This window comes from Trachurus trachurus (assembly GCF_905171665.1).
Source record: "Trachurus trachurus genome assembly, chromosome: 17".
NCBI lineage: Eukaryota > Metazoa > Chordata > Actinopteri > Carangiformes > Carangidae > Trachurus > Trachurus trachurus.
This window is the reverse complement of record NC_139900.1, coordinates 31269537-31294451: the sequence shown is the minus strand read 5'-3', so window position 1 is coordinate 31294451 and position 24915 is coordinate 31269537. Positions and strand designations below refer to the sequence as shown.

General features: G+C 42.0%; 1 protein-coding gene across 1 annotated transcript in view; it reads left to right on the top strand.

Moving 5' to 3' along the window:
• adgrl2b.1 (adhesion G protein-coupled receptor L2b, tandem duplicate 1) overlaps positions 1-24915 on the top strand; it is a gene marked incomplete at its 3' end in the record, with an annotated part of 126447 nt that overhangs the window by 66278 nt on the left and 35254 nt on the right. The window contains exons 5-7 of the mRNA XM_083991109.1: positions 13595-13808; positions 18114-18223; positions 21981-22781. Coding sequence (XP_083847235.1) covers positions 13595-13808; positions 18114-18223; positions 21981-22781 — 1125 coding nt within the window. The remainder of the gene's footprint in view (positions 1-13594; positions 13809-18113; positions 18224-21980; positions 22782-24915) is intronic.

The window sequence follows — 24915 nt, the reverse complement described above, 5'->3', positions numbered from 1 at the left end:
ATTAGGTTTCAGCTGATATGAGGATGCTCAAGCCAAAGAATGCATATTTGCCCATCCATTAATAAAGGAATGTTTGTGTGTGTGTGTGTGTGTGTGTGTGTGTGTGTGTGTGTGTGTGTGTGTGTGTGTGTGTGTGGTAGTCTGAAAACAATATCTGGTTCTATCCACATGCCACTCACCTTCAGCCTGTCCAGCCCTGAGGGTCGCATCCCAGCGCTTATGATCTTTGTTTCCTGCAACGAAAGCTCGACCTGATAATTACCTTCTGTCCCTCACCAGGAGAGAGTATAATCAGGTTATCGTATTCACCCAAAACATTCCTCACTCTTTGAAATGCTCGTTGACATACCTGAAAAGAAAGTGATTTTTCTCTCTCCTGGTATTGACTTTTCCATTCAGTGGGAAGAATGAACCCCAGCCAGGTCTCTGTTTTGACAGTAATCAATTTTTACACAGTGTTACATACACATGGTCGACTCACTGTATATGTATTGCGCTAGAATAAAAAAATTAATATTTCTGCTATACTTCACTCTCACTGCTGTTACAGTATGGTTTTCAGCTGCAGCAGCAGACATCTGTCTTCAAATAGAGAGGCTCCAAAAAAAAAAAAAAAACCCACCATACGCTACCTTCTCAGGACCAAACAAGACAGGGACAGTCAGAGACAAGCTGGTGAACATATAACAGCAAAAGAGACAAAATATTTTCCCCATGAACTGGTAGAGACCAAAATCAGAGCTAGAAGAAGAATGAATATTGTTCTTACATTTGCCTGGTGGCCAGAAACATGATGCTGCTGCCCCAATGGATAAATAAGCTCTCTGCCTACAGCTGCACCATTTCTCCTTCAAAGGTCAGCTATCACAGCTTTAAATAAAAGTGAATAAATGTTTTTGTTTTTCCATGATGCTGTGAGCAGCTGCAGTCACATTTCTTGCTGCACATGGTGCAAATAAGTTTCTAACAAACCACCAGGGTGCAGTAAAGCTGGATACCTTGCTGAGGTGGTGGAGATTTTCTCCACCACCTCCACCAAAAATGACTGTTTTCTCATTTTCTGGAGTCACTTTTTGCTAATGAGATGTCACTGTTAACACTAGCAGCAGTGACGAACAGGCCCATATTTCACTTCCTGGGACTGCTTTTTCAATGAAATCCGCCCCACGAATCCCCAGTTTAGCATTTTAAATGGGAGGCAGCAGCAGTGGGAGATGTTTGGTTTGCATTAGCATCTCTGAGACGGCTGTGGGAGAGTTAACACCAAGAGGCAAGCCGGATATCAGTGAGATAAAACTATAAACAGTAACGCTGGATTACATGTATGCATAATTTCCTGCAGACCCCTCATGCGTAGGTGGGCAATTTTAATCCTAGGTTTTACAGGCGGACTCCAATCCTAACAATGAAAACTACTATATGAAGAAGTAATTAGCGGATTTAAATACATTCACTGCCTAATCGTCAAATGGGGTTTGATTTCATGATCATCTTTTGAATTATAGATTCAAATGATGCCAATTTTTTATGTTTTTAATATTTAAAATTGTTATAAAGAAGACGTGAAACATCACACTAAATTCTGCATATACGTAGGCTCTTCCTTGTTCTTATTACTTGTACTCCATTTCTTCCATATATCCTCGTGCCATTATATAACCGATCTATAAAACGACTCTCCTGCTAGAATAAACTAGGTCATGCAGGTATCAGATTTGTTTTAGATGTCTCAGACCGCCCAGTCTGTAGATATGAAAGAAGACGACCAGATTCAATGGCGGCGGACACAAAGGTGGAGTGAGTGCAAAGGCACATACCTGCTGTGAAGGAATAGAAGCTGTTATCTAAGTCTTTAAAGTAAAGAAAGACAGATTTAGGAGGGGGATTATATTGTGCAGTCAGTGTCAACACTTTTAGTCAGCTGTTGTGTTAAAATGCCAAAAGGCTAGCGGGCACCTCGGTATTCGTATCTGAATACTGCACAAGAGGGAAATGTATAAGATTAAGTGGTTTGTGTTTGATGACTGTGTCGTTTCCACAGAGAAAGGGATCAAGAGAAAAGAGGTAGTGTTTGTTTAGGTTCTAAGTGTTCAAACATGGGCAGAGCATATGTATAAAAGTCATTAATATGCATATTTTTTTAATTATTAGCCAGTAGACACAAAAATCACAGTACAGGGAAAATGCAGAAGCAGAAATAGATTCCTCAGAAGAATTTCCGTCTGTTTTTTTCTGTTGCTTTTCGAGCCCTCCTGCTGCTCTGGATTGACACTGTAAATTTCTCTCAGAGGGAGTTTTTACTTTTTTCTTTTTCCTTTTTATGATTGTGAAATATTCCACGCTTGAGTATACCAGCCTGTCTATGCCCCCCCCCCCCCCCCCCCCCCCCCCCCCATTCCCCCCTCCTCATAAGGTTGTGAAGGTTATGCGTCTCAGCCCAACATTTGTCTCAAGCAGTGCCATACCTTGTGCTGACAGAAGACCCTCCCTAGTGCCACACTGGTATTTCCAGTCCTGGGGTTGACTGAATGGGTGAAGCTATTGTGCTCTAACTCCTCTCTCTCTGGCCCCGGGCCATACACATCCAGTCTGTCATCCATTGATATGCTTGGCTTGCCATTTTATAATTCATATTGAATGCTGCGGGTCCATGGCAGGGCGATCATGAATTATCAGCTAAACCATGGGAGATTCACAGATGACTGGTCAATCTGTGTGACGAGAACAAGCACAGAGAGAGAGGGGAAAAAAATCTGAAATATCAGTCTTGCGTGGAAATTCTGCTCGACTATTTTGAGAAATAAGGCCGAGTTCATCATCTGGATTGAATGGACTTTCCTGCAGATTTGGAGCCATATACAGAGATGGATAAATGGTTGCATTTCTCTGGTTTTGATTTTTTTCCCCACCCACTCACCAATACAGTTTTGTCAGCACTTTGCCATTATCCCTGCAGCACGCAGGCCTTTTAATTTCTAAACAGTACACCAGATATATTTCTGTATAGCTTTGCGCAACAATATGTTGTTTTAATAATACAGAGGAGCTGAAAAGTTCTGAATCATGAGAGAACATGAAATTGAAATGAGCTGGAGTCATATGAATCTCCTGGATCAGTATTTCACTCTGAGGAAATGAAATACAATATCACCCCTGATAGGGTCATCCTAGATTTATTGCAACAGCGATTTCCTGAGTGCGTTTTTGGTAAAACAAAAAAAAAGAGCAAGAAATCTTTCCATGCAATATGCGAATGTTCGAACGAACCCTTTTCCCTTTCAGAGGGAGGCTTTATTTTTTATTTTGTGCTTGGATGTGGTTGTAAAAGTCGCTGTTATATGGCCAGCTGATGAACAATCACTTAATTTAATGTGCTGGGACCTACGGTTTTCTGACAGTTTGATTTCATTTGTTAAGCATGCCTTAAATCTCTCTTGCTCGCAGCATCTCAGAGCCATTCAATTCACACCTCTTATGGTAACAAGTTGTATAAACATTGGACCAGATGCCTACCTCACTCTTTCCTCTCTTGAATGCTGTCTGCACTTGTTTTTTTTACTCCAGGCAGCCTAATTCAAATAATAGATGAGTCCGGCTTACAACCACAGAGTAGTTTGCCTCAGAATCTAAACTTTTGGATTTGCTCGGTGTAACTCACTGCTTCACAGGAGGGTTCAGCTGTCATAACAAAGTAATGCATTTAATCTTGAGAGGAAGCAGGAGGGTTTCAAATAAAATCAAGTCTACACTATAGAAAGATGTTTTTTCTCCTTTCTTTTGAGTGTGGGGAGGTGTTTGCCAACACTGAGAATCAGGTTTGGATCGGAGACAAAAGTATTTACACAGTCAACAAGAACCTGTTAGATTTCAGTGTGGTTCAATGTTCACCCAGTGCTTTTAAATAGCTTGGAGGCATGTCAGAACTAATTTCATTTGAACAAAAAGCACAAGAGCTAAATAAACATGCAAAAACAAAAGCAGGCATATAATATTTAACACCAAAGGGACATTGTGTGAAAGCAATCAAAGCAGATGTTGCTCTAACTAAATACCTGAGGCAGGGATTTTTTTATAGCCACTCCAGCAATTTATTTCTAATTGTAATATACATTTTAAGCAGTAATTTGTTAAAGGCAGCCTGATATTGGAGACACAGCATGTGTGTGAATGAGCACAAGGGTCACTTGAACAAAAAGTCCCTTGCTGTTAGAGAGAGAAAAGAAGGAGGAGGCTACAATTATATTTACACAGTGAAATTGTTCGAAAACAATGTCTTTGTCTCTACCTGTCGTCCTTGCTTCATATCAGAGATGTCATAACAGCTCGGGTCGCATTGTTTTAACCGTGCTGGTTGTGATTTACAGCGAAAATGCTGGTGTTAAAAACTAATGTTGACAGTGGGGAAAGGAAGGCAATCAATAAAAGAAATTACGAGGGATTCGGTAAATGTGCTTTTGGGCGCTTTCCGTGACTTGTGTGTGCACAGATTGTCTGATGTGTGCTCTTAAATCAGAGCAGGAGACAGAAACAGACAGAGAGGGACTTGTGTGTAAATATAAGACAAAAGTGGTTCCTTGTTGGTTCGGCTACCAAGGGTCTCTTGTTCATTTCACTCACTTTTGCATGGCTAATGGTAATACATGATTCAAATCAGTGTAATGATGTGTGCTGGCTCTCTTTCCCTCTGTGTCTGGAGGCTAGCTCTCACTACAGGCAATGAATGCAGCTCTGTTGCATTCACTGTATTAGTAATCTCCTCAGGCTGGGAGTCCGTGCCATAGAGCATGACCACACATTTTTTGTCCAGGAATTAAATGTCACCTCAGGGTGGGTCACCTGCAAACAAAAGGCCACCAGCCGATTTGCAGGTATAAACAGTCTAAGATAAGGAGGCCTCTCTCCTGCCGTGCAGGAAATTGAATAAGTACGCAGCAGCAAGAAGAAAGTCGGAGAAACGGTAAAGCACAAAGAAGGTTTTTGTTGTCTTATGCTATCGGGTATTGACCCCCTCTTGTACCGTATATCCCTACTGAGTGTGCTAGGCACAATGGCCTCATCGAAGGTGAGGGGCAGGAAACTATCTGTCATCAAGATCTCCCCATCTGTGCATTTCTTATCAGTGCTCCTGTCTTCTGCTCGCATTGACCGGAATGCTGGTGGAAGGGAATGGGGCAAGGTCATCACTGTCAAGTCAATCAAAGTGGTCAGTGTTCCAGAGATAGCAGCGGGCTACTGCCGAGGAATGTGTCTGAATGTTGTTATTTTTTTTCACAGACCTTCCTGGTAAATCTACAAGAAATTCGAAGCAGTGCAGTACAAAAGACCACACAGCCTTTCCCTAATACAAAGTAGTGTATGTAGATGTCTAGTATGCACACAATGTGCAAGCAATATGCTTTCATGGACGGGCAACTCTCCATGGACCGCTACGACGTGCAAAACATGGCCACATATTCAATACAGGCAGCCAATGTTGTTGGTGGGCTAGTTTTCAGTAGCTTTGCAAGCTTGGCTACAACTGCAGGGGAGGGTACACACAGACAAGGTTCATACCAACTGTGGTTGGAAATTTTTACTAAAGCTCTACAGCAAAGATAGTTTTCTTTTTGAATTAAATTCTTTCATATGTATTTAGATCCAAACAGTTCAAAACTTCAAATATATAACATTACAAGAGGAACAAACTTCAGACTTTTAGCAAGTCAAGATGCAAGCAAGTAACAAATCCTACTGATCTCCATTATAAATATTGTTACAGACCGAATGCCTATTTGATCAGATTTGGAAGAATCCCTTAAAAAACAAATCATTTTCCACTTTCTCATCACAATTCTATTATCACAGATTTTCCAAATTCTTTAATGTGTACATGTGTTGGGTATGCCCAAACAAAAGAACTCCACCAGCGTCAGTCAAAATGTCTCTTTAGCAGCTGATAAACTGGTTACAGTTCAGTGATATTGTAATAAATCAACATAAGCCATTTCCAGTGATCTAATCCTACTAAATGTGCCTGTCTGTGTCCTTTCCAATAAAAACTCATAACAGTAAATCACACAAGCCTGTACAGCCAACACTAGTCACATATTAGCATATTCATTTGCAAGCGGTAATGCTAACTTGGCCACTCCTGTCATGCAACTCTTGCCTTGCAGTTTGTACTTTTTCCACAAACAAGGCACAAATGCACATAGGTCTGACCAACATTTTTTTTTTTTTAAACTGTGCAGGTATAAACATCGGTAAACAACCAGTACAGGTGCAGTGTATGAATTTTGGAAAATGGGCAGCAGCAGGGTGAACATTGTTAACAGGAATTCAGGATGTGTCCCGAAGACATTCCTGATAAGAATCACCCGTTAATGTGAGCCAGCGCAGACTCAGCGCAGTAATTGCATTAAAAACTCTTTTTAATGTGCGATGAAATGTGCACTAGATGAAAAACGTATGTCAGAATGAAAGAGGCAAAGCAAAACATACATGAAAGATGAATTTTCCTTCTTTTTTTCACTGACTAAGGCCACAACAAATTTTTATGTTGGGATGAAACACATAAACACAATTTCATGCCAAAACGAGTACCAAAATTGCACTGCACCACCTCATCTGCATAATCACAACCATAACTGCACCGCTCCATCCGCCTCGGCAAAGGTAGGTCTGTGTGGAGACACAAAATCCTAAATGGACTCGGAGTGATAGCGCCGCTGTGTGAAAGGCTACTGCTGGCCGGGCCTGGAGATAAACCTATCAGAATTGTCCGTTCATTATCGCCTCTGCCTTGTAGTCTGTGGCTCATTATTCATGTAATCCATGTTCCAGTTGCAGCTTCTCCTGACACCATGTCTATGTGACGTAGTGAGTAAGCCTCCTGGGCTCGGCTCTGTACAGGCAGGGCCGGGTGGAGGAGATGGCTGGGTTGATTAGGAGGCTGTGCCCCAGCAAACAAGAACAGAGACCCGAGCATATGATAGAGACAAATCCACATCCTCCCCTTTCTGCACTTCATCCTCCCTCTTTTTTCTTCTCCATCCCCACCCTAAGGGAGGCACCTGACTTATTCTGAGACGTTTTCTTAAGCGGAAAATCCAGCTGGGGTTTAAATACAGGGGTAAAATATGGGCTTAAGGGGAGTTAAGCATCTCTGGATAGATCAAACCTGTGAAACTATTGCCCTGCTGCACTTGGAGGAGTTGCTTTAACTCACGTCTTTCTGCATGTTTCATCAACTCCCATGCAAAAGAGAGATGCAACAATATGTTAGATATTGAACTAATTCTGTCAAAATGGCATTCTCCTGGGAACATATAGGGGTTTTCATCTTCCAAGTTAAACATTTTTTTTTCAAATGTTTAGCCTCTGTGACAGTCTTGAAAAGGTTGTTTTCTCAGTAGACTATACAAGGTGTCGCATTATACCTTGCTTTAATCTAAGTGATGTGTCCATGGACCAAACAAAAGAAGAGGCTGCATCAACTAATATATGTTCCTTCATCTGAATTATTCCTGTCATGACTTATATTAAACACTGACCCTCTTTGCATTTAGAGGATTATGTGTATTAGTAATGTAATGATGTTCCCCTCTTTCCGTGCTGTGTTTCTTTGATGTGCGCCCACAGGGTCAGGGATCATCCAACCAATCGACAGAGGAGAAAACCTTGATTCTTGCGGCCAAATTAAGACACAGTCATTACAGCCTCTACTTTCTGGCCTTTTTTTCTCCTTTGCTTCTTGCTCCCATGGGGAAAAATTCTTCATCTGCAGTCTTCTGCAGCTGAGCCGCCTGTTCTGGAGTGTCAAAATAATCCACCGTGTCGACTGTGCATCAGTTGTGCCAAAACTTAAACATTTTCTGTGTGTTATGCAACCCCTGTGATTTCCGCAACATCAAAACACAACAGTCTGTGCATTTTAAGTGTTTTGTGTACATTGTGGGGTTGTTAGATACTCTATAAAAAAGGCTCACATGCCTGAAGGAAAACTGTGTTATTTCTTATTCTGGTTCTTAATCAACATTTGGCTGTTTTAACCAGTGATTTGTGGTCACTCTGTACTTGCCACCTCTGTTGTAGAGATCCAGGAAATGAAACATTTTAAAGCTTGACATAAATTACTTTAAACACAGAAAATAGATTAGCAACTGCTGCTCACCAGCCTGCTAACCGAGCTTTGAAAGCTTAGACTGATTAATACGGGCTACTATTGTGCGCTGATTTATTTTGTGGAAGTGAAACCGTTTCTGGCATATAATGTAAGGAAATGGGTCAATGCAGTCAGCCAAAAATACGTACTTTTGATTTAAAGGAACTTTTTTTCTGTTGCTATGTAGCTAGCACTAGCATAAACAGCTGTTTACAGTCTAGAGCAAACACAATTTGATTGAAAAAAAGAAAAAAAACTCCCACAACTCTTATAAAGCCAAATATAACAACTCTTAGCCCAAACTATTAAGTGCCACCAAACCACTTGGGGAGGGGTTCAAAGACATGCCAATCATGACAATAAATCCTCGGCTGAAAAACACTGGATTTTCCCTTTAAATTCATGCTGATTCACTAAAAGAGAAAACATTACACGCCTGCATCTGGCATGATAGGATCTAGCTTCCTCTAAATGGACCCACCTGAGGAGTTAAGAGGCAGCAGCAGGGTCTATCACGCTCAGTCTCAGCAATATGACAAATCCTTCCCCTTAAAGCCCTCCAACAAGACATGCTTCAGCATGCCGCATGCGATTCTTTCCTCCCACCTACTGATTTTTTTTTTTTTAAGTGAAGAAAAGGGGAGATGAATTAGAGAAAGGGCCATTGCTGTGAATACAAATGGTGGCTCTGGAATTTGAAGTGGCAACACTGAATTCATGCATCACCAGAGAAAGAAAAGGATATGAGCCACAGCGCTTCATCTAACCACAAATGGACTCAATACTGTATTGCCAGTTTCTATTTTAGAATACTTATATCGGAATCAAGAGTGTCTGATAGCAGCTGTGTGGGAAAGGCGGGTGTAGCCCCAGGGTTTGTGGTCTTGTCTGACACTGTCTTTAGAAACAATTCCCAGCAAGGTGGACCGGAGCGGGGACTTAAGTGTCATGGGAAATGGTACCATATGTCCAACTAGATTTTCACTGTTTCGCCGCATTTCGACAGTTGAAATGAAATATGAGCCACTGTGGCATGGTGAAGAGCTCTCGGGGTGTTGTCTGTATTTGAAAAGCAGGTGTTATTTTGTGAATCCCAAATCTCCTTTCTCATCTCCCACTTTTCTCCAGTGTGTCTATCACATCTGATGGGCGGTCATGTACTGCATTTGTGAACTTTCGTCGCACATTTTAGGCGACAGGACTGGATGTCTTATCAAATGTGGGGACGTGGAAATGGAAATTGTGTGTCCTGTGAATTAGTCCAAGTACTTTCCACTTATTTTGTTTTGTCAGTTTAGAGGCATGTGCATGGACAATGAAATGTAGTTTTATTTCACACATAAAAGGTTTACCACAATTGTTGCTGGAATTTAATTTTTTTTAAGCTAATTTTATTCCTTGGCTAGAAATCAGACTGTTCCATCGAACAGATTAGAAATACTGCAGTAAAGAACAAAGAGCCTGGAAAAAAGATGCAAAACATTTATGAGGCTTTGTTCCCTTTATTAAGAATTCAAATCTGTTTTTCAGTTTTTTTTCCTACTTCATGACTTCTATTGAAATAGTTACTCCACCAGAGCAAAACATGCTGTATGACCACTCTGTCACTCCGGATATTGGATTATAGAGGCATCCCCCGCTGTTGGAGGAAAGCTTGACTCTAAGATCTGCTCTTTCTTCCGAAGATGTTGGCTACCAGTAATATTGGGAATAAAACAACATAAAAAGACAAACAATCTTGAAGTACTCCTGCTGTGACCACGGTGGGGGCACTCTTATTTGACTAAAGGCTACACCCTCCTTTATGCTGCAGAGAAAGCGTCCCTGTCAAACCCCAAGCTCAGAACAATGGGGGCCAGCCTTGGGCAAACAGGGCCATTTGCATGCAGCTGTTTGCCGTTTCCAGGACCACAAAGGCCAATCAAAGGAACCTTAATGGAGGATGACAAGCGTCAACCAACGCCTTTGCTCTCTGTCTGTGCCAGCCCTCGCCACACTGTCTACCCTCCAAAAATGGCCCAGTTTTTCTTTTTCTTTTAAAGACTGATCAAACATTCCTCCAGTTTTTTCCTCCCACCGTCTGATGTCCCGCGGAGGCTTGGGGGGTTAAAGGTTGGTCACCACTGCACTGTTGCGAATTAACGCACACAGACCGGCTAAAGATGAACCTCAACATGCGTGTTACGGTCTGGCGCTTGCAGACGCCAAACAGCGATATCTCGACACCAAACCTGTATTATCTTTTCATTTTATCTCCGGGGTTTTAAAAGCGACAAAAGTGTAACTCCGTGGATGGTTTCAGACGTCGCTACCCATCTGAGCCACAGTGGCACTTCCAATTTCAAGGGTGTTGATAGAAAACAAAATATGTTTTATGAGGGATGGGGGGAGGAGGGCTGGCAGTGAATTAAAGGCTGTCAACGGGAGGAGAAGAAAAACTCCCAGAATGCAACATATTGAGAAGCAGTCCCAGCCTTTGCTTTGCTCTCTTGAGCTCAATAGACGGCTTAGCAGGCAGGTCAGGGGGAGGAATCTGAAAAGCTACTTTCCTCGCAGTCACTCACTGACCAGAATGCATGATAAGGCTCTGTGTCAACAAGGCCAGGAATAGGGATCATAGCCAATTATAGCTAAGTCAAAGTGGTAACCATGGTGATTTGACTAAATGCTATATATAAAGCATTATTTGGTTCCCTTGCTGATTGTGTAATTTAATGTTAATCTGAGGCACAGAAACACAGAGAGCAGCCCATTCTCTTTCTGTCTTTCTTTTTTTTTTAAAGACACAGACACACACAGACACACACACACACACACACACACACACACACACACACACACACACACACACACACACACACACACACACACACACACACACACACACACACACACACACACACCCATCGTGTTGTAGAATTTTTTTTTCCTGCAGTTTTCTTGACACCGTTTTCCCCTGCAGCTGGTGCCCTTCTGTCGCAGTCTTCAACTGCTGCAAAGTTGAGCAGTCAAACAAAGCACAGAATGCGAGATGAAGAGCTTTTTATACCTCCGTAAGACATTGACATTTGTGCACACAAACAATCATCCCGTCTTTCCACAATCTCGCAAAACTTGTTTAAATCGAGAAAATCAACACCTACACCCAGAAACCTTTGTTGTCGCAAGGTCTTTCCTTCTTAGCTCTGCTTAAATCCTAAGATCTGAAGCAACATCCAGTTAAGTCGACCAAAAATATTCCCTTGAATTCAGCTCTCCCTCTCTTCATACAGAGAGAAAAATCTCCTTTACATATATATTTTAACTTTTTGGACAGATTTGTCATTACTTGCACAATTACAAGTTGACAAGACAGTCATTAATGAGACCGAGACCGTCTGCAGCTTAGAGAAGAAGCAATTTGTTCCTCAGGCCGCCAGTACAGTCTAGATACTCCCCCTAATTGATGTAGTGTTAGCCTATGACCAGAGAGATCTATACAGGCGAGAGAGAAGGAGGCCAGCAAGGAGTGAGCCTAATCAATCGTCCGGCCTATGTTGACAACAGCATGCCATCATGCCATAGTGAGCTGATAGATGGGCAGAGTCACCAGTGGACAGCCAGAAAGGGTGTTTTAGTCAAACGAGGATCTCTTTGCACAGAATTTTAAAACCCCTGTGAAATGCATTCTTTCTGTCCGCTCTCTGTAGCTGCTGTGATAAACCCGTCACTCCTTCCATGAGGAATGGCAGGCGGGACAATCATTATTCTTCGCAGTAAAGCTGGCGACTTCACTCTGTGTTTTATCATCCACCACTCTGGACAGGTTTTCTGAAAGGTTTGGGTAATTGTAGTGGTTATTGGAATAGATGAAGTGACCCCACAGCCCTCCACTTATGGTTCGGCTCTACTGACGTCTCCTAATGAGGTGATAAACAGTCCAGCTAAGCAGAATCTACCGGCCATTAGATAGATCATGGTATTATAATGAAATGTCTAGTGGCCGTGTGCCAGAGAATTTATACCATTAGTTTCATATTTTGTTATACTGCTACCACTACTTGTGAGTGCAAAAGTTTCTCCTTATACGCTATGACTTGAGCATTGTGTTTCAGCGGTGTATGTTTCACAGATGTCTGTGTGTTTCTGTGTTTTTCTTCTCCTGTTTGCTGGTGTGTGACATGTGCAGACTGACATAGAATATCATTATAAGTGAGCCAGGCGCAGCGGGCTGAAATGACTAGCAGACATGTGGGTCGGAGGTTTCAGGGTAGGAATTTCTAGCCGGGAATCAATTCAACTTTGAGCAGTTCAAACAATGCTAATTGCACAAGGCCCTGACTGTCAAAAGAGTGAGGATAATTAGAGTGAGGGGGCAAAGTGAACCCAGGGTGGTAAGTGTTAGTACATGACAATGCTCGGGAGCCAATGGGAGCACAGAAAAGGTAACAGGCTGAAAGGAGGGCTAATTAGGAGAGAGCAGTGCAGAAAATACAAGTGGAAGCTGCCCCCTCAGGGACCCGCTATTGCTGCAAACAACAGCGATTATTGACAGTTCATGCAGTGCTCTGCTTGCACTTCTTAAATGGAACACATTTGCATGTTGTACTTAGATTTTACCTAATTGTTTTCTTGGAATTCCAAAGAATTACTTTTTTCTTTCTTTTACTCCCCACTTTCGATCACTTTAGCCCTAGATAATGGATTTCTCTTTCTTTTGTTTTTCCATTTAAGAGTTTTTCTCTCTGTTCAAATTCAAGGAATTCAAAGACATTTCATTACTTTGCAAGAGGAAATACTGAGGAATAACTTTTGTTGTCATTTTTTTGAAACAGGGGGAGACAGATTTGTGTGAAATGGTTAATTTACTTGGCCGCCCTCCCATCTGCCGTGTTCCATGTATAGATTTTCCCCCTTGTGGACTCCAGACTGTCCCCTCTTCGATCACCGACACTGCAAAATGGATTATATTACTCTCCATTCTGCCAGGATTCTGTCTCTTTTTCTCCGTCTTACTTTACAGAGCAAGTAAAGCAAAAAAAAAAAAAAAAAACTCACAAATGAAACAAGCTTGTAAGGCTGTAAAACAAACTATTCTCAGTCTAGATCTGGACGATCTTTAGGTGGAGGCCTTCCTGATGCTCTGTAGCCTTTGTATTTGCTCAAGAATTTATGAGGTTACCATTGGTCTCCAGTGACTTACAATGTGATGTCTTAGCCAACATCCAAGACCACAGAGAGATTGAGAGATGAATTGTTTCGTCTTTCCCCATTCCTGTATCGTGTGTAATAGCCCGTGTGTTTAAAGCTGCGGTAAACATTGGACTGCTGTTGCCTATTTATTTTGTGCCAGTGGATTTTTACTGCATGATGTGTGGCCTTATTGTATTGAATCAGTGATCCTTTTTAAGTCATTAATTTTTCTTTTTATTTATGTGCTTAAACTTTCTTCTCTGTCTCTGTGTGCATCAGGGTTCAGCCGTGCAGCCTTGCCTTTCGGGCTGGTCAGGAGAGAGCTCTCATGTGAAGGATATGCAATCGATCTACGCTGCCCAGGGAGTGATGTCATCATGATCGAGACGGCCAACTACGGCCGAACTGACGACAAGATCTGTGACGCTGACCCATTCCAGATGGAGAACGTCAACTGCTACCTCCCCGATGCCTACAAGATTATATCACAAAGGTAAAACACTGGGGAGAGAGGAGGGATCTTATTTCACAAACATAAGCAGGAGCTGTGGAGGAAAAGTATGGACCTCGTTTATTTTTTGACTTCTTGTCTTCCCCCCCCCCCCCTCTGTATCCAACATTTCTGCACACAAAAGAAATGTTAAATGATCACTGTGCCCTTGCAGCCACCTACACGCCGGACAATTAATCAACATCTTACACCTTTCAATTTTTTTTCAAAGCTCTTTATTGACGCGAATAGATGTAGGTGGTATTTTAAAATTCAGAAAACTAGGGCGCAGATTAATTCTTGACAGGCAGGAATTGACATCCATGTGGCAGAGCTCTTCACACCAGCTGCGCGTTGTTGCTGCTGCTTGAGTCATAATCAGTGCAGCTCAGAGACACAAGTCACATGAACACCCTCTTAATTCCCTATCTGGAACATTGGGCTTGCTTTGTTCAAACACTTGTACTGCAATTGAAGTGGCTTTGCCTCAGGTAGTGAGCAATGCCCATCATCATGCCTTTTATCCCGGTTACCCTCTCACAGGATGCTGCCGCGCTGTCAAATGACAACACAGCAACACTTCAGCTCGACTGCTGCTTTACCCCCAGAGGTGTGTGTATTTTTAAAGGGCACCGGATGAACTATTCATAAATAGTAACCAGCGCAGTTCATCTTCTAATGCACTGCTCCGTCTTAACCTGCCCTCCCCTCCTTTTTGAGCATCATCGCCCACCATCTTACACCTCTGGGTTTTTTTCCCCCTCCTTCATTCACTTTTGTATTCACTCTCATGAGAAGCAGCGCCACACAGCAGCTCAGGGATAGATCAGGTCCTGCTGTCTTACTCTGTCTTTCTAAATTTACAGCCGCGTCCCAGTGCACTCATACAGGAGCACGCCGCTGACAGTGTCCATGCCCTTCGGTTTGACTGCGACTTGCTACGCTGTGCACCGCGTCTGTTGACAAGTCTGACTCTCACTAGCTGGAGCCACACTTCAAACTTATCTCCGTGGAAGATTCCCTGGAGGCAGCGTGCAAGTGAAAGCTTTGAGAAGAGTCTGCACCACAAGCCCTTAACTAGAATTATCCTAATGATTTAGATCAGAGGAAATAGGCTCCTGACCGTAATTAAGGTTGATGCGATAACCAGGGATGTTAAAGCATTGGGAGACCCTGATCAGTGTTCAGTTTGCACCAAACTAAAACAAGGAGAATATTTAAACCGCACAGCATTAAGACACTATGCTCTGCCAACTTCGTGAAGATTAACAAAAGGCAATAGCACAGCAGACAGATAAACAAACATATTAAAAAAGATTGGGGAGATAGAAACAGTGGGAAGCCGGATCCACAGAGTGGCAGTTTTGTTGGTTTGAAAATTGCGACAAAATGTATTCATTAGCCGTCCATTTCTCACAACAAAAACAACTAGACAGGGATGAAACGGCTTGATTTTCAACATCCATTGAAGTGTTTTGTCAAGTAAAATATTTGGTTGCTGACAAAAAAGAGGCTGGATGAAAAATGCATGGGACAACTGATGGCAGCCGAGGTCCTGTTTAATATTCAGGTGGTATTTACTCCAGAGATGTACTGTAAATGGACTGTATGTCTGACCTCTCTCGTTCTTTCTCTGCCAACCCTGCCCCCCTTTACATGTTCATACAGGCACACAAGCTATTCAAACACAGTAGCTACACTTGAAATAAGGCTGCTACGCTGCCTTCAGCACCTTTACCATTTCCATCACCATTTCAATGGCCACCTCTCCCCTGACCCAGTAAAACTAACAGAATAAATCTTTTACCTGGTCAGAGGTGCAGCTCTTAGATGGAAACTGAGCAGGACTCAGACACTTGGCTGCCATGAGATTGAGCTCAGTGCAATAGAGATAACATGCAGTGATTTCAGCAGCAGTTTAAAACAGAAGAGCCATGTCAAAATGCTTAGCAACAACACTTTCCTTCTCTCCAAGGCAAGTGCATCTAAAAATTACAGTAGGATAAATGCCAGAGTGAATTCTTCAACATGAAAGCTAGCAGTGGTGGAACAAGTAATTTAGATCCTCCACTTAACGCTGCACTAGTATATAATATTTTCATGATAAAAGATCAAATGCCCTGGTGTGATGTGAATGCAGTTGCTCATAGTAACAAACCAGCAGAGAATTATCTCCAAACCCTGTAGATCAATGAAGCCTGATAGTGTCTTTCAGCTCTTTGTTTTGTTTTTAACTGCTGTGGTTCATTCTGACTGCTCTCATTGGTTAATTTCCAGGCACAGTGGACAGCTGTTGGAGCAGAAAAGCTCTGATAAACCCTTCTGCATGTAGACCACCTGCCCAGCTCCAAACACCAGGCTGACAAAGTTTACAATGTGGAGCTTTTCTGACGAAGAACCAAATATTTCTCACCATTACCCAACTAAATACTAATATTTTTTAATTTAATATTAAACTTGCATTCATTACCTTTCCAGAAACATGGAAGCCAATGTATCTCTGTCTCTATGGGATGTGTAAATAGCACATTATAGCCATAATATTGTTATCTGTACAGCTTGTTACACTGCTCCCAAGTTGCAAACCTTCACTTTGAGTTAATCTACACTGTTTTAATAGAGTAAAGATAACAAAGTCATTATGCATAATGGCCCCTTTCAGAATATATTATTGTATATATTTTATGACTGTAGCTGGTAGAGTTAAAGTTAATTTGATCTATTTTCCATACTGTTACAGTATTTAAACCCATACTAATACTATTTTATAATCTTTTATGTGTTTAACTTAAATCCTCTAACTATTACTGTCTCTTAGATGTAGTGGGGCATAGTACAACAATTTAGTCTGAAATTAGGTGAGAATTACCATAAAGTAGTATAAAATGAAATATTTAAGTTTAACTATCTCAAAATTGTTCATAAGTACAGTACTTGAGTAAATGTAGCTCTGGGAACTGAGAGCTGGTGTCATTTGCCCTTATGAACTCTTAATACTGAATTCATACAGAATATCTCTGGGTGCCTGTGAGGTGATTCTGTCAGTCTCATCTGTTCCCATTGTTAATGCAGTGACCCTTCTCCCTCTCAGCAGATCTCACTGCAGTGAAGCCGTAACAGTGAATCTCGTAAGAGCAGCTGGCAGCATATTGTCAGTAATGATTAAACCATCACTGATGATGCTGATGCTTTTTGTGAAGTTCATAATGGACTTGACGCCTTTTTTCTTTATTCATATTCAATGTCTTATACTCCATTAGTCTCGAGGAATGGGTTTTGTTCTGAAAAAGCAAAAATGGGTTTCGAATTGTACATGGCTAATGCACAAACATTTACCATTCACTCTTTACCTTAACAACCTGTAGAGTTAAAAGTGCACAGACAGGGCTTTGTTTGTGTGGTTGTTGTGCAGACGATCCCATTTCGCAGTGACAGAAAGCCTCTTGATTTATTGCTGTTTCTTTGAAAGTCATGTCCGACGTTGAAATGTATGTCCAACTTGCATGACAGCTGCTGACCTTTTGAAATATTTATCTCAAGCTTGCAAATTGTTGAATGTCCTATTTTGGTGCCAATTTTTTCTTGTTTGCCTGTGCCATTGCTGCTGCTGACATTATTCTCAGTCCCTTGGCCTCAAGAGAGCGCGATTGAAGTGAAGCCAATTTCACCCTATACAGCATAACACAAACTCGTGCTCTGCTGCCCCCCCCCACCCCCTTCTCCCTCTTTACTTGAACTTTTTTAGCATCCAGAAACATCTGCACAAACACACGCGCAGACACACATACATATGCACGCAAACATGCAACAGACTGTTAATTCACTGAGGGATACCATTTCATTCTGAAAGGCAAATAACCTCTCATTGAAATGACACATTCCCGTCGTGTCTGTTACGTACGCGCAGAGGAGCCGCTCCGTCTCACCAGAGGTCACCCATTCCAAGCAGGACATGTCACCGCCACCTGTTATGTGTGTTTTAATGAATGTCTTCCCTTTCAATAGCGGTGCGAAGACGCTGTTAAAGGAAATGCCATCGCTAATTCCTAACATGCCTGTCACTTGGTTATTCATTATCAAATTCATCGCGCATTAATTTACTCTTCTTTAATGTTTTCATTCCTCTCTCTGTTTGACAAGGTTTAAACTAGAATGCATTATGTGACAGTCCTGGCTGGGATCTCATCACTTTGACTGTAGCAGTAACGATGAACTTTTCCCACTCTGTGTTATTAATGTTGTCTTTGCCGAGCACTCTTGCTATGGGTAGTCATGATGAAATCTCTGGTCAATCTTTTTTTTTTCTAGGTGCAACAACCGTACGCAGTGTGTGGTTGTCACTGGCTCTGATGTCTTTCCTGATCCATGCCCTGGCACCTACAAGTACTTAGAGGTCCAGTATGAGTGTGTTCCCTATAGTAAGTATCGCCATCCTAATCTTATACTGAACTCTTATTGTCTGATTTTTAAGTGTCGGTTGTGCTTTCACTACAATCTCTGTAAATGCAGTGTATACATTTATTCTACAGATGACACCTCAACTCGTGGGAGTGTTTGGAAGGACATCAATGATTGATTATGTTTTTATGGAAATATAAAGTGTTGCAGGGTCAATTCACCCCAATTATCAAAGGACATGTTTTCTCAATTACTTCTTGGGTTTGTTTCCCCGGGTTTTAAGATATCAGTCTTTAGAGTTGAGTTCTGATATCTGCTTTTATTTTGGAGCCGGTTCCCCGCTGGCAACATACCTGAATATGTTAAGCTCAAAGTCTAACAAATCTCCTATTGGCCCCTAATTTACATGTTAATTCATTCTAATTCTGTGATGGCTTCAATTAAAGTCCTGTCTGTTATCTTGTTAACGTGCTCTCTGCAAGCCAGTGTCTGTACTCAGCCCGTGGTTGTTTGTGAGGGAAAAGAAACATCACCTTAACACCCTCCCATGAGTGGGTTTATGTGGTTCAATAAGGCCAACCTTTATAGATATTATATAAATATTAAAGCTCTTTAACTCAGTGTCTCTCTTAAGGGTGTCTTCACTATTTAGAACAAGTAACTTATGCTAAATAAGGTGTTAAAGGAAGTTAGTTACACCTGCTGTTGCAATGTAATGATACATATTTAATGAAAAGTTCATGTGTTTTCTGGCAGTAGCTACAGGTTATGAACATTAATTAGGCTAACCACTGAAGGCTGTAGAGCTGAGCCGAATGAGTTTTAGTCACGCAGAACTTTCATTACAGACAATAGTTGAAAACAAAGCCTACTTAGATTCACCGATGGATTTAAATTCGATGAGCAGATTCAACACTGGATTTGATGAATTGCTACCACTGCACCCAACCCTTATCTATTAGGAATGTATGCCTCCACCCCATTATGGCAGTAGTAAGTGCATTTTTGTTCATGGTGCTAACAGCACTGAAAAAATGACATTTTTAAAAAATCAACAGCAAAACCTCCTTTCAGAAACAGTGTTCATGTTATTTCTACAGACCTTGCTGTGAGCAGTTTTCATTGGAACTATATTCTACTGGAGAAATACTCCCCATAAAAATATTGTTTTTGCTTCTGCTGTGAGCTTGACAAACAGTTCCTTTAACATCTTTTGTATTTGGATGGTGGCAGATATCTCGGAGGCAGATATTGCCAAACTTGGGCAAATAAAACCCAAACTATGTGCACGACTGGAAAGCACAAATGCTAACGGGCAAAATAAGCCTCTTGTAATTTGGGTGAATTGACCCTTTAAATGGGTTTAATGGCATTAACTACAGCTTTGGTGTGTTTCACTGAGATAATCAAGGAGATTAGGAAGAAAAGAGTACATCATAGTAGGTCTCACATTAGTACAGCATGCTCAGTTATAAGCAGTGGAAACATATGACAGAGGATATTAGAGTAAAAATGATGAGATGAGTTTGCATCTTTTCTCAGATAGATCAGCTCCGGTCGTTTGCTGTGAGAATGATTTAATTAAATGTACTGTAGAATTGGTTAAAGTCGGCACTATTTTAAACTCTGCCTCTGGTATTGATTTGAGTTAATCTACCTCCAAAGGGTGTTTTAGAGCAGTTTATAAAAGCAGATTTAAGCTTCATCCCTGTCTGTGAAAGTACTTAGTATTTAAATTGAAGAATTGTAAACATTTTCAGAAATATTCACCTCTTTTTTTCTTCTTCTTTCAAACAGACCTCTCTTTCACCTCCCGTCCCGTTCCTCCCCAACTAACCTCTTTGCTCTCTCTCTCTCTTTCCTTTTTTTTCTAGCTTCCAGTCTTTCACATATTGTCTCTTGCCTCTCCCACCTCCACTCAGCGTATGCAGCTTCAACAGTCCACTAAAGAAACGCCATATTAGGCTGACTGTTCATCAGTCATCTAATGTACTGCAGCACTCTTTGGCTCATTTGAGAGTTTGGTCTGTAACATTAGCACCGTGTCATGTTTTTCGTGTGTGGGCGAGCAAGTTTGGAATCGAGTTTTGATTTGTGTTTATAAAGTTTGAACAAATTCCACCCTCAGTCGGCACACGCCAAAAATAACTCTAAGAATGTTATCCATCTAAGTGCCACTAGGACTTTCAGATTTTTTTTTTTCTCCTGCCACTTAGGCAAAGCATTTTTAGAGGGATTTATCCGGCTTTTACAGTGGCCAATGCATTATTTTGTTGGCAGTTAAATGACCATAGGAATGAAAAGTTTAATGCACTGGAAAGCATGGCACATAGCTTGTCTCCAGTCATAACTTGTCTGTTTTTATACCCTAGGATGAGAGGCCGTTTCACTAACAAACACCCTTTTTTCTCCTCTAGCTCCTTTTTTCCCCCAAAAAGCAGCCGCAGCAGTTCATCTCATGGTCATATCCTCCAACTAATTCTTCTCTTTGTACGTGGTAGTTTTCTCATGATAACCTTTCTCTCCCTTTTGCACTCTTTTTTGCTTTCTTTTCCAATGCCTGAAATAGAAGTGGAGCAAAAAGGTAAATGAGTGGTCTGGTCTTTCCCTCCCCCTCCTTCGGCTCCTTGTTCTGTGGTGTTGAGTACAGCTCCCCTCACGTCTGTTCCCCCTTCTCCTGATTGCCTCTCCTGTCAAATGCTAAACCCATAGGAGGATTGTTTGCACCCATGGAGTTCAAATGAGTTTCAAAACAGAATTTCAAATGACATCCACGATCATCGAATGTAGTTTTTTTCTCGCAATGTGAAAGAAAACACCAACTGCTCGGTGTTGATTTGTTCCAGGGACTCTTGCTTAGCACTTTCTCAACCCTTGAAGAATGACTAGTTGTGTATATATATATTCCTATTTGGCTCAGTATGTAGTTTGCTTGGCCCAACTTCTGCTGCACCCATAGCACGTGATGTGAAATAGCAGTGATGGCTGAGTGAGATTGGCACAGACTTTAAAAAAAAAAAAAAAAAAAGAGTTTGAAAAGAAAACAAGAACTTACTGTGTCCCATTTTATCCAGAACCAATTAATTTAAATGCATCTAAATGGGAACCTTGCCATGGCCTCCCTCACCCATCAGTGGTTACTCTTGTCTTTGACACAGAAGTAGTGAAAATCCTTTACCACTCTTGTTCAGTATATTCCCCAACCTCCACTTTTCATTTTACCTCTGCTTTGCTGCCACCACCACCATTGACAACCTGTTGTTCACTCTTATCACAAGATGTGAAGTCTGTTCCCTTATCATTTTGGTTTATGACCTCAGTCCTGTGAGTATGCATGTGCGGTGTGTCCATATACCCAGCTGTTCATGTGGCATTTGACAACAGAGACAGGCTGGTATTTAAATAAAAGAGAAAAAGAAACTTGTGAAGTTGATTCCTCCCATTGCCCATGTCTTTCATTTGCAGGATTTTTTTTTTTACCTTTTCTGTTCACATTTTTTTGTTTTGTCCCTGTTAGGATGTAGCAGCAGACCCTTGAGATGCAAGTTGTCTTAACCTCACATGTCTCATTCTGAATAATCACTATGACACATCCATTTATTTTCTTTTTTCCCCCCTATTCATTAGCAGTAGTACAAAACCACTAGTTAAAATATTCCTCCAAATTCACAGTCTCTGATCTACAGCAGTGAGAATGTTGCGTGTCAAGTGTATTATGTATCTTTTTAAAACATTTTACCTTATTGTATCTTGTTTTGCTCTCTTGTTTGTCACCAGTTTTCATTTGTCCTGGAACTCTGAAGGGTGTAGGAGCTGCCACCTTCCTGTTTGAGGCAGAGCAGCAAGCGGGGTCGTGGTGCAAAGACCCGCTTCAGGCTGGAGACAAAGTCTTCTTCATGCCCTGGACGCCATACCGCACCGACACCCTCATCGAGTACGCCTCACTGGAGGATTTCAAAGGTGGTCGCCAGACGACCACCTATAAACTGCCTCACCGCGTCGATGGGACAGGCTTCGTAGCTTATGATGGTGCTATCTTCTTTAACAAGGAACGCACTCGCAACATTGTCAAGTTTGACCTGCGCACACGCATCAAGAGCGGCGAGGCCATTGTTAACAATGCCAACTATCACGACACCTCACCTTACCGCTGGGGTGGCAAGACTGACATTGACCTGGCAGTAGATGAGAGGGGCTTATGGGTTATCTATGCCACGGAACAGAACAATGGGCGCATAGTTGTGAGCCAACTCAACCCGTACACTCTTCGCTTTGAGGCCACGTGGGAAACAGCATATGACAAGCGCTCTGCCTCCAACGCCTTCATGGTGTGCGGCGTGCTGCACGTGGTGCGCTCGACCTACGAAGAGAACGAGAGCGAGGCCAGCAGGAGCCAAATCGATTACATCTACAACACCAAGCTGAGCCAGGGCGAGTACACCGACATCCTCTTCCCAAACCAGTACCAGTACATCACCGCTGTGGATTACAACCCCAGAGACAATCAGCTCTATGTGTGGAATAACTTTTACATCCTGCGCTATGACCTGGACTTCGGGCCTCCGGATCCCGCTGAAGGTGAGAGCTGCTCCACTTTTATTTAGTTCATTGTCTTTGTGTAATTCTTCCATTGTTTGACCGCGGTGTAGAATATCACAGATGGCTGCCTTTTAATATTGGTCGCAATTCAGGTGTGATGAAGAAAAGGGGGTTGTGTTAGTCTTGGGGAAAGGGCTCATTTGCAGACAGAAATTACAGATTCACCTTGGAATGAGGGACTGCTCCCAGTGGCATCACGTCGCTGCAAAAATCTGCTTCTTTATTACCATGAGGCAGGCAGAGGCACTCACTCCAGCTGAAGCTTGGACCCTATCAAATTCTTTAATCTCAGGCCTTATCCGAAGCCATTATGAACACTGCCGTCCCGAACTTACCCATAATGCTGGGAATAATGTTTGAGAAGCATTGCACACAGTATGACAGGGGTTATCCTCTCCTCTCCAACGTGGGATTTTTAGTTGTGTTGTCATGGCTACCTCATCAACCTCACAGAAGCCATTTCTTAAAATTATATAAATATATATCAGGAGAGAATAGCCATCTTATTGTAGCATATTTTTAAACCACCAGGCTGGAGTGTGAATGACTTATGTACCACATGGTGAATCAGTGTCGAAGAATGGCTGGTAAGAGATCAATTACAGTGAAGAATCTCGACAGGCGGTCAGGGGACTTAAATTAATCTGTGAAGTGCTGAGGGACGACATACGTGTCATCCGACAGGGACCTTACATCAAGCTGATAATGAGTTTAATTACCTAACTGCAGCCACGTTATCCCATCGAGCCGGGCTAAGTCTCCCGCATGAAGTGGGGAAATAAGGACCATGACCCCGACTCTACGCTATGTTACAGGCTCAGGTTGCCCCCGAGCACTGGTCCGGATTAAGTTATGATTTTTAACTTCTGGATATTCAGGAGGGGCTGCCAGGGGGGGAAATCTGATTCTTGACCTGAGCTGTTAAAGGGGGTTGGCGTTGATGTCTCAATGGAGGCTGTGTGCTCCTGAACTCTGGCCTCTTGTCAACATGTCTGTTTGTTTTCCTGCCGTTCCCTGGAATCTCCCCAGCATGATAACTCGACACCCAAGGGGAGCTCCAAGTTTGTGTCTGTTCTGCTGAACAACCAAAGCCTCAATTAAGAGTATGTTAGAGGAGATATGAAAAATACTCAAACTTTAATGAGTTCTCCATGCATGCAAACTGCCTGCTTGACTCTTCAACGTCCTGATGTATGTAAATGTAATTAACAAGTGAATTATCATAATTACCCTCCTTGGCTCAAAAGATGCTCAAGGAGAGAAGGAAAGTGGCCATCACAGAGCATTTTCAATGGAGGGTTTAATGTGCTCTCTCAGCTACTGTAATGGCTCGGTAAACATAAATGCCACATAGGCACTGTGCTGCCACTTGCTGCAGGAACAGTGCTTTTAATTGAGGAACCCAACAGAAGTTGTTCATTTCACCCGTTCTTCTGTTCTATTGTTCTGCCACTGTTTTGTTATTGAAATCCAACTAGAAGCAGATTTTGGCACTGTGGATCATTTAGTGTGTGTTTTATGGGAGCATTTCTGAAGAGCTGTGAGTTTGAGAAGGAGAGAGGAGGCTTCTCCTCTTGATGCTATGGCCAGCAACTGCACACCAGCCTTCGCGAATGGCACTCGAAAATAATTGGTTCTTGTTTATTAGGTTTTTTCAGATCTACACCTTTAACTTCTTTACTGTGTAGCTATTAGGATTTATTGCTGGCCATGATATGGCGTTGAATTAAACAACCTATTCTGCAGGGTAATCTAATGGTGCTGAAATAATGTCTCTCTCTTTGAAACTGAGGGGCACTTGAGGCGTAAAGGAAATTAATTGTGCCCATTAAGATTCATCGACCACAGAGTGAAGTTACCTCGAACACCAAACCCGGTATATTTTTCTCCTTCGTGGGACTCGTGTAACACGACAAGCGTCTGTGTCCTTTTCTGTCAGAAGCATCAACCTTGGATGTTTGTGCTCTTCTCAGAGAGGTGCTGAGGTACCAGCAGGATTAGGAGTTTATATTAAGGGAGTTTTAGCAAAATGATCAAAGCAGAATATAATTGTCCTCAGCATCTTGTCAGTATTTCCTTTTACCATGTGTAGTGTTTGTAACACTGCAGGCTT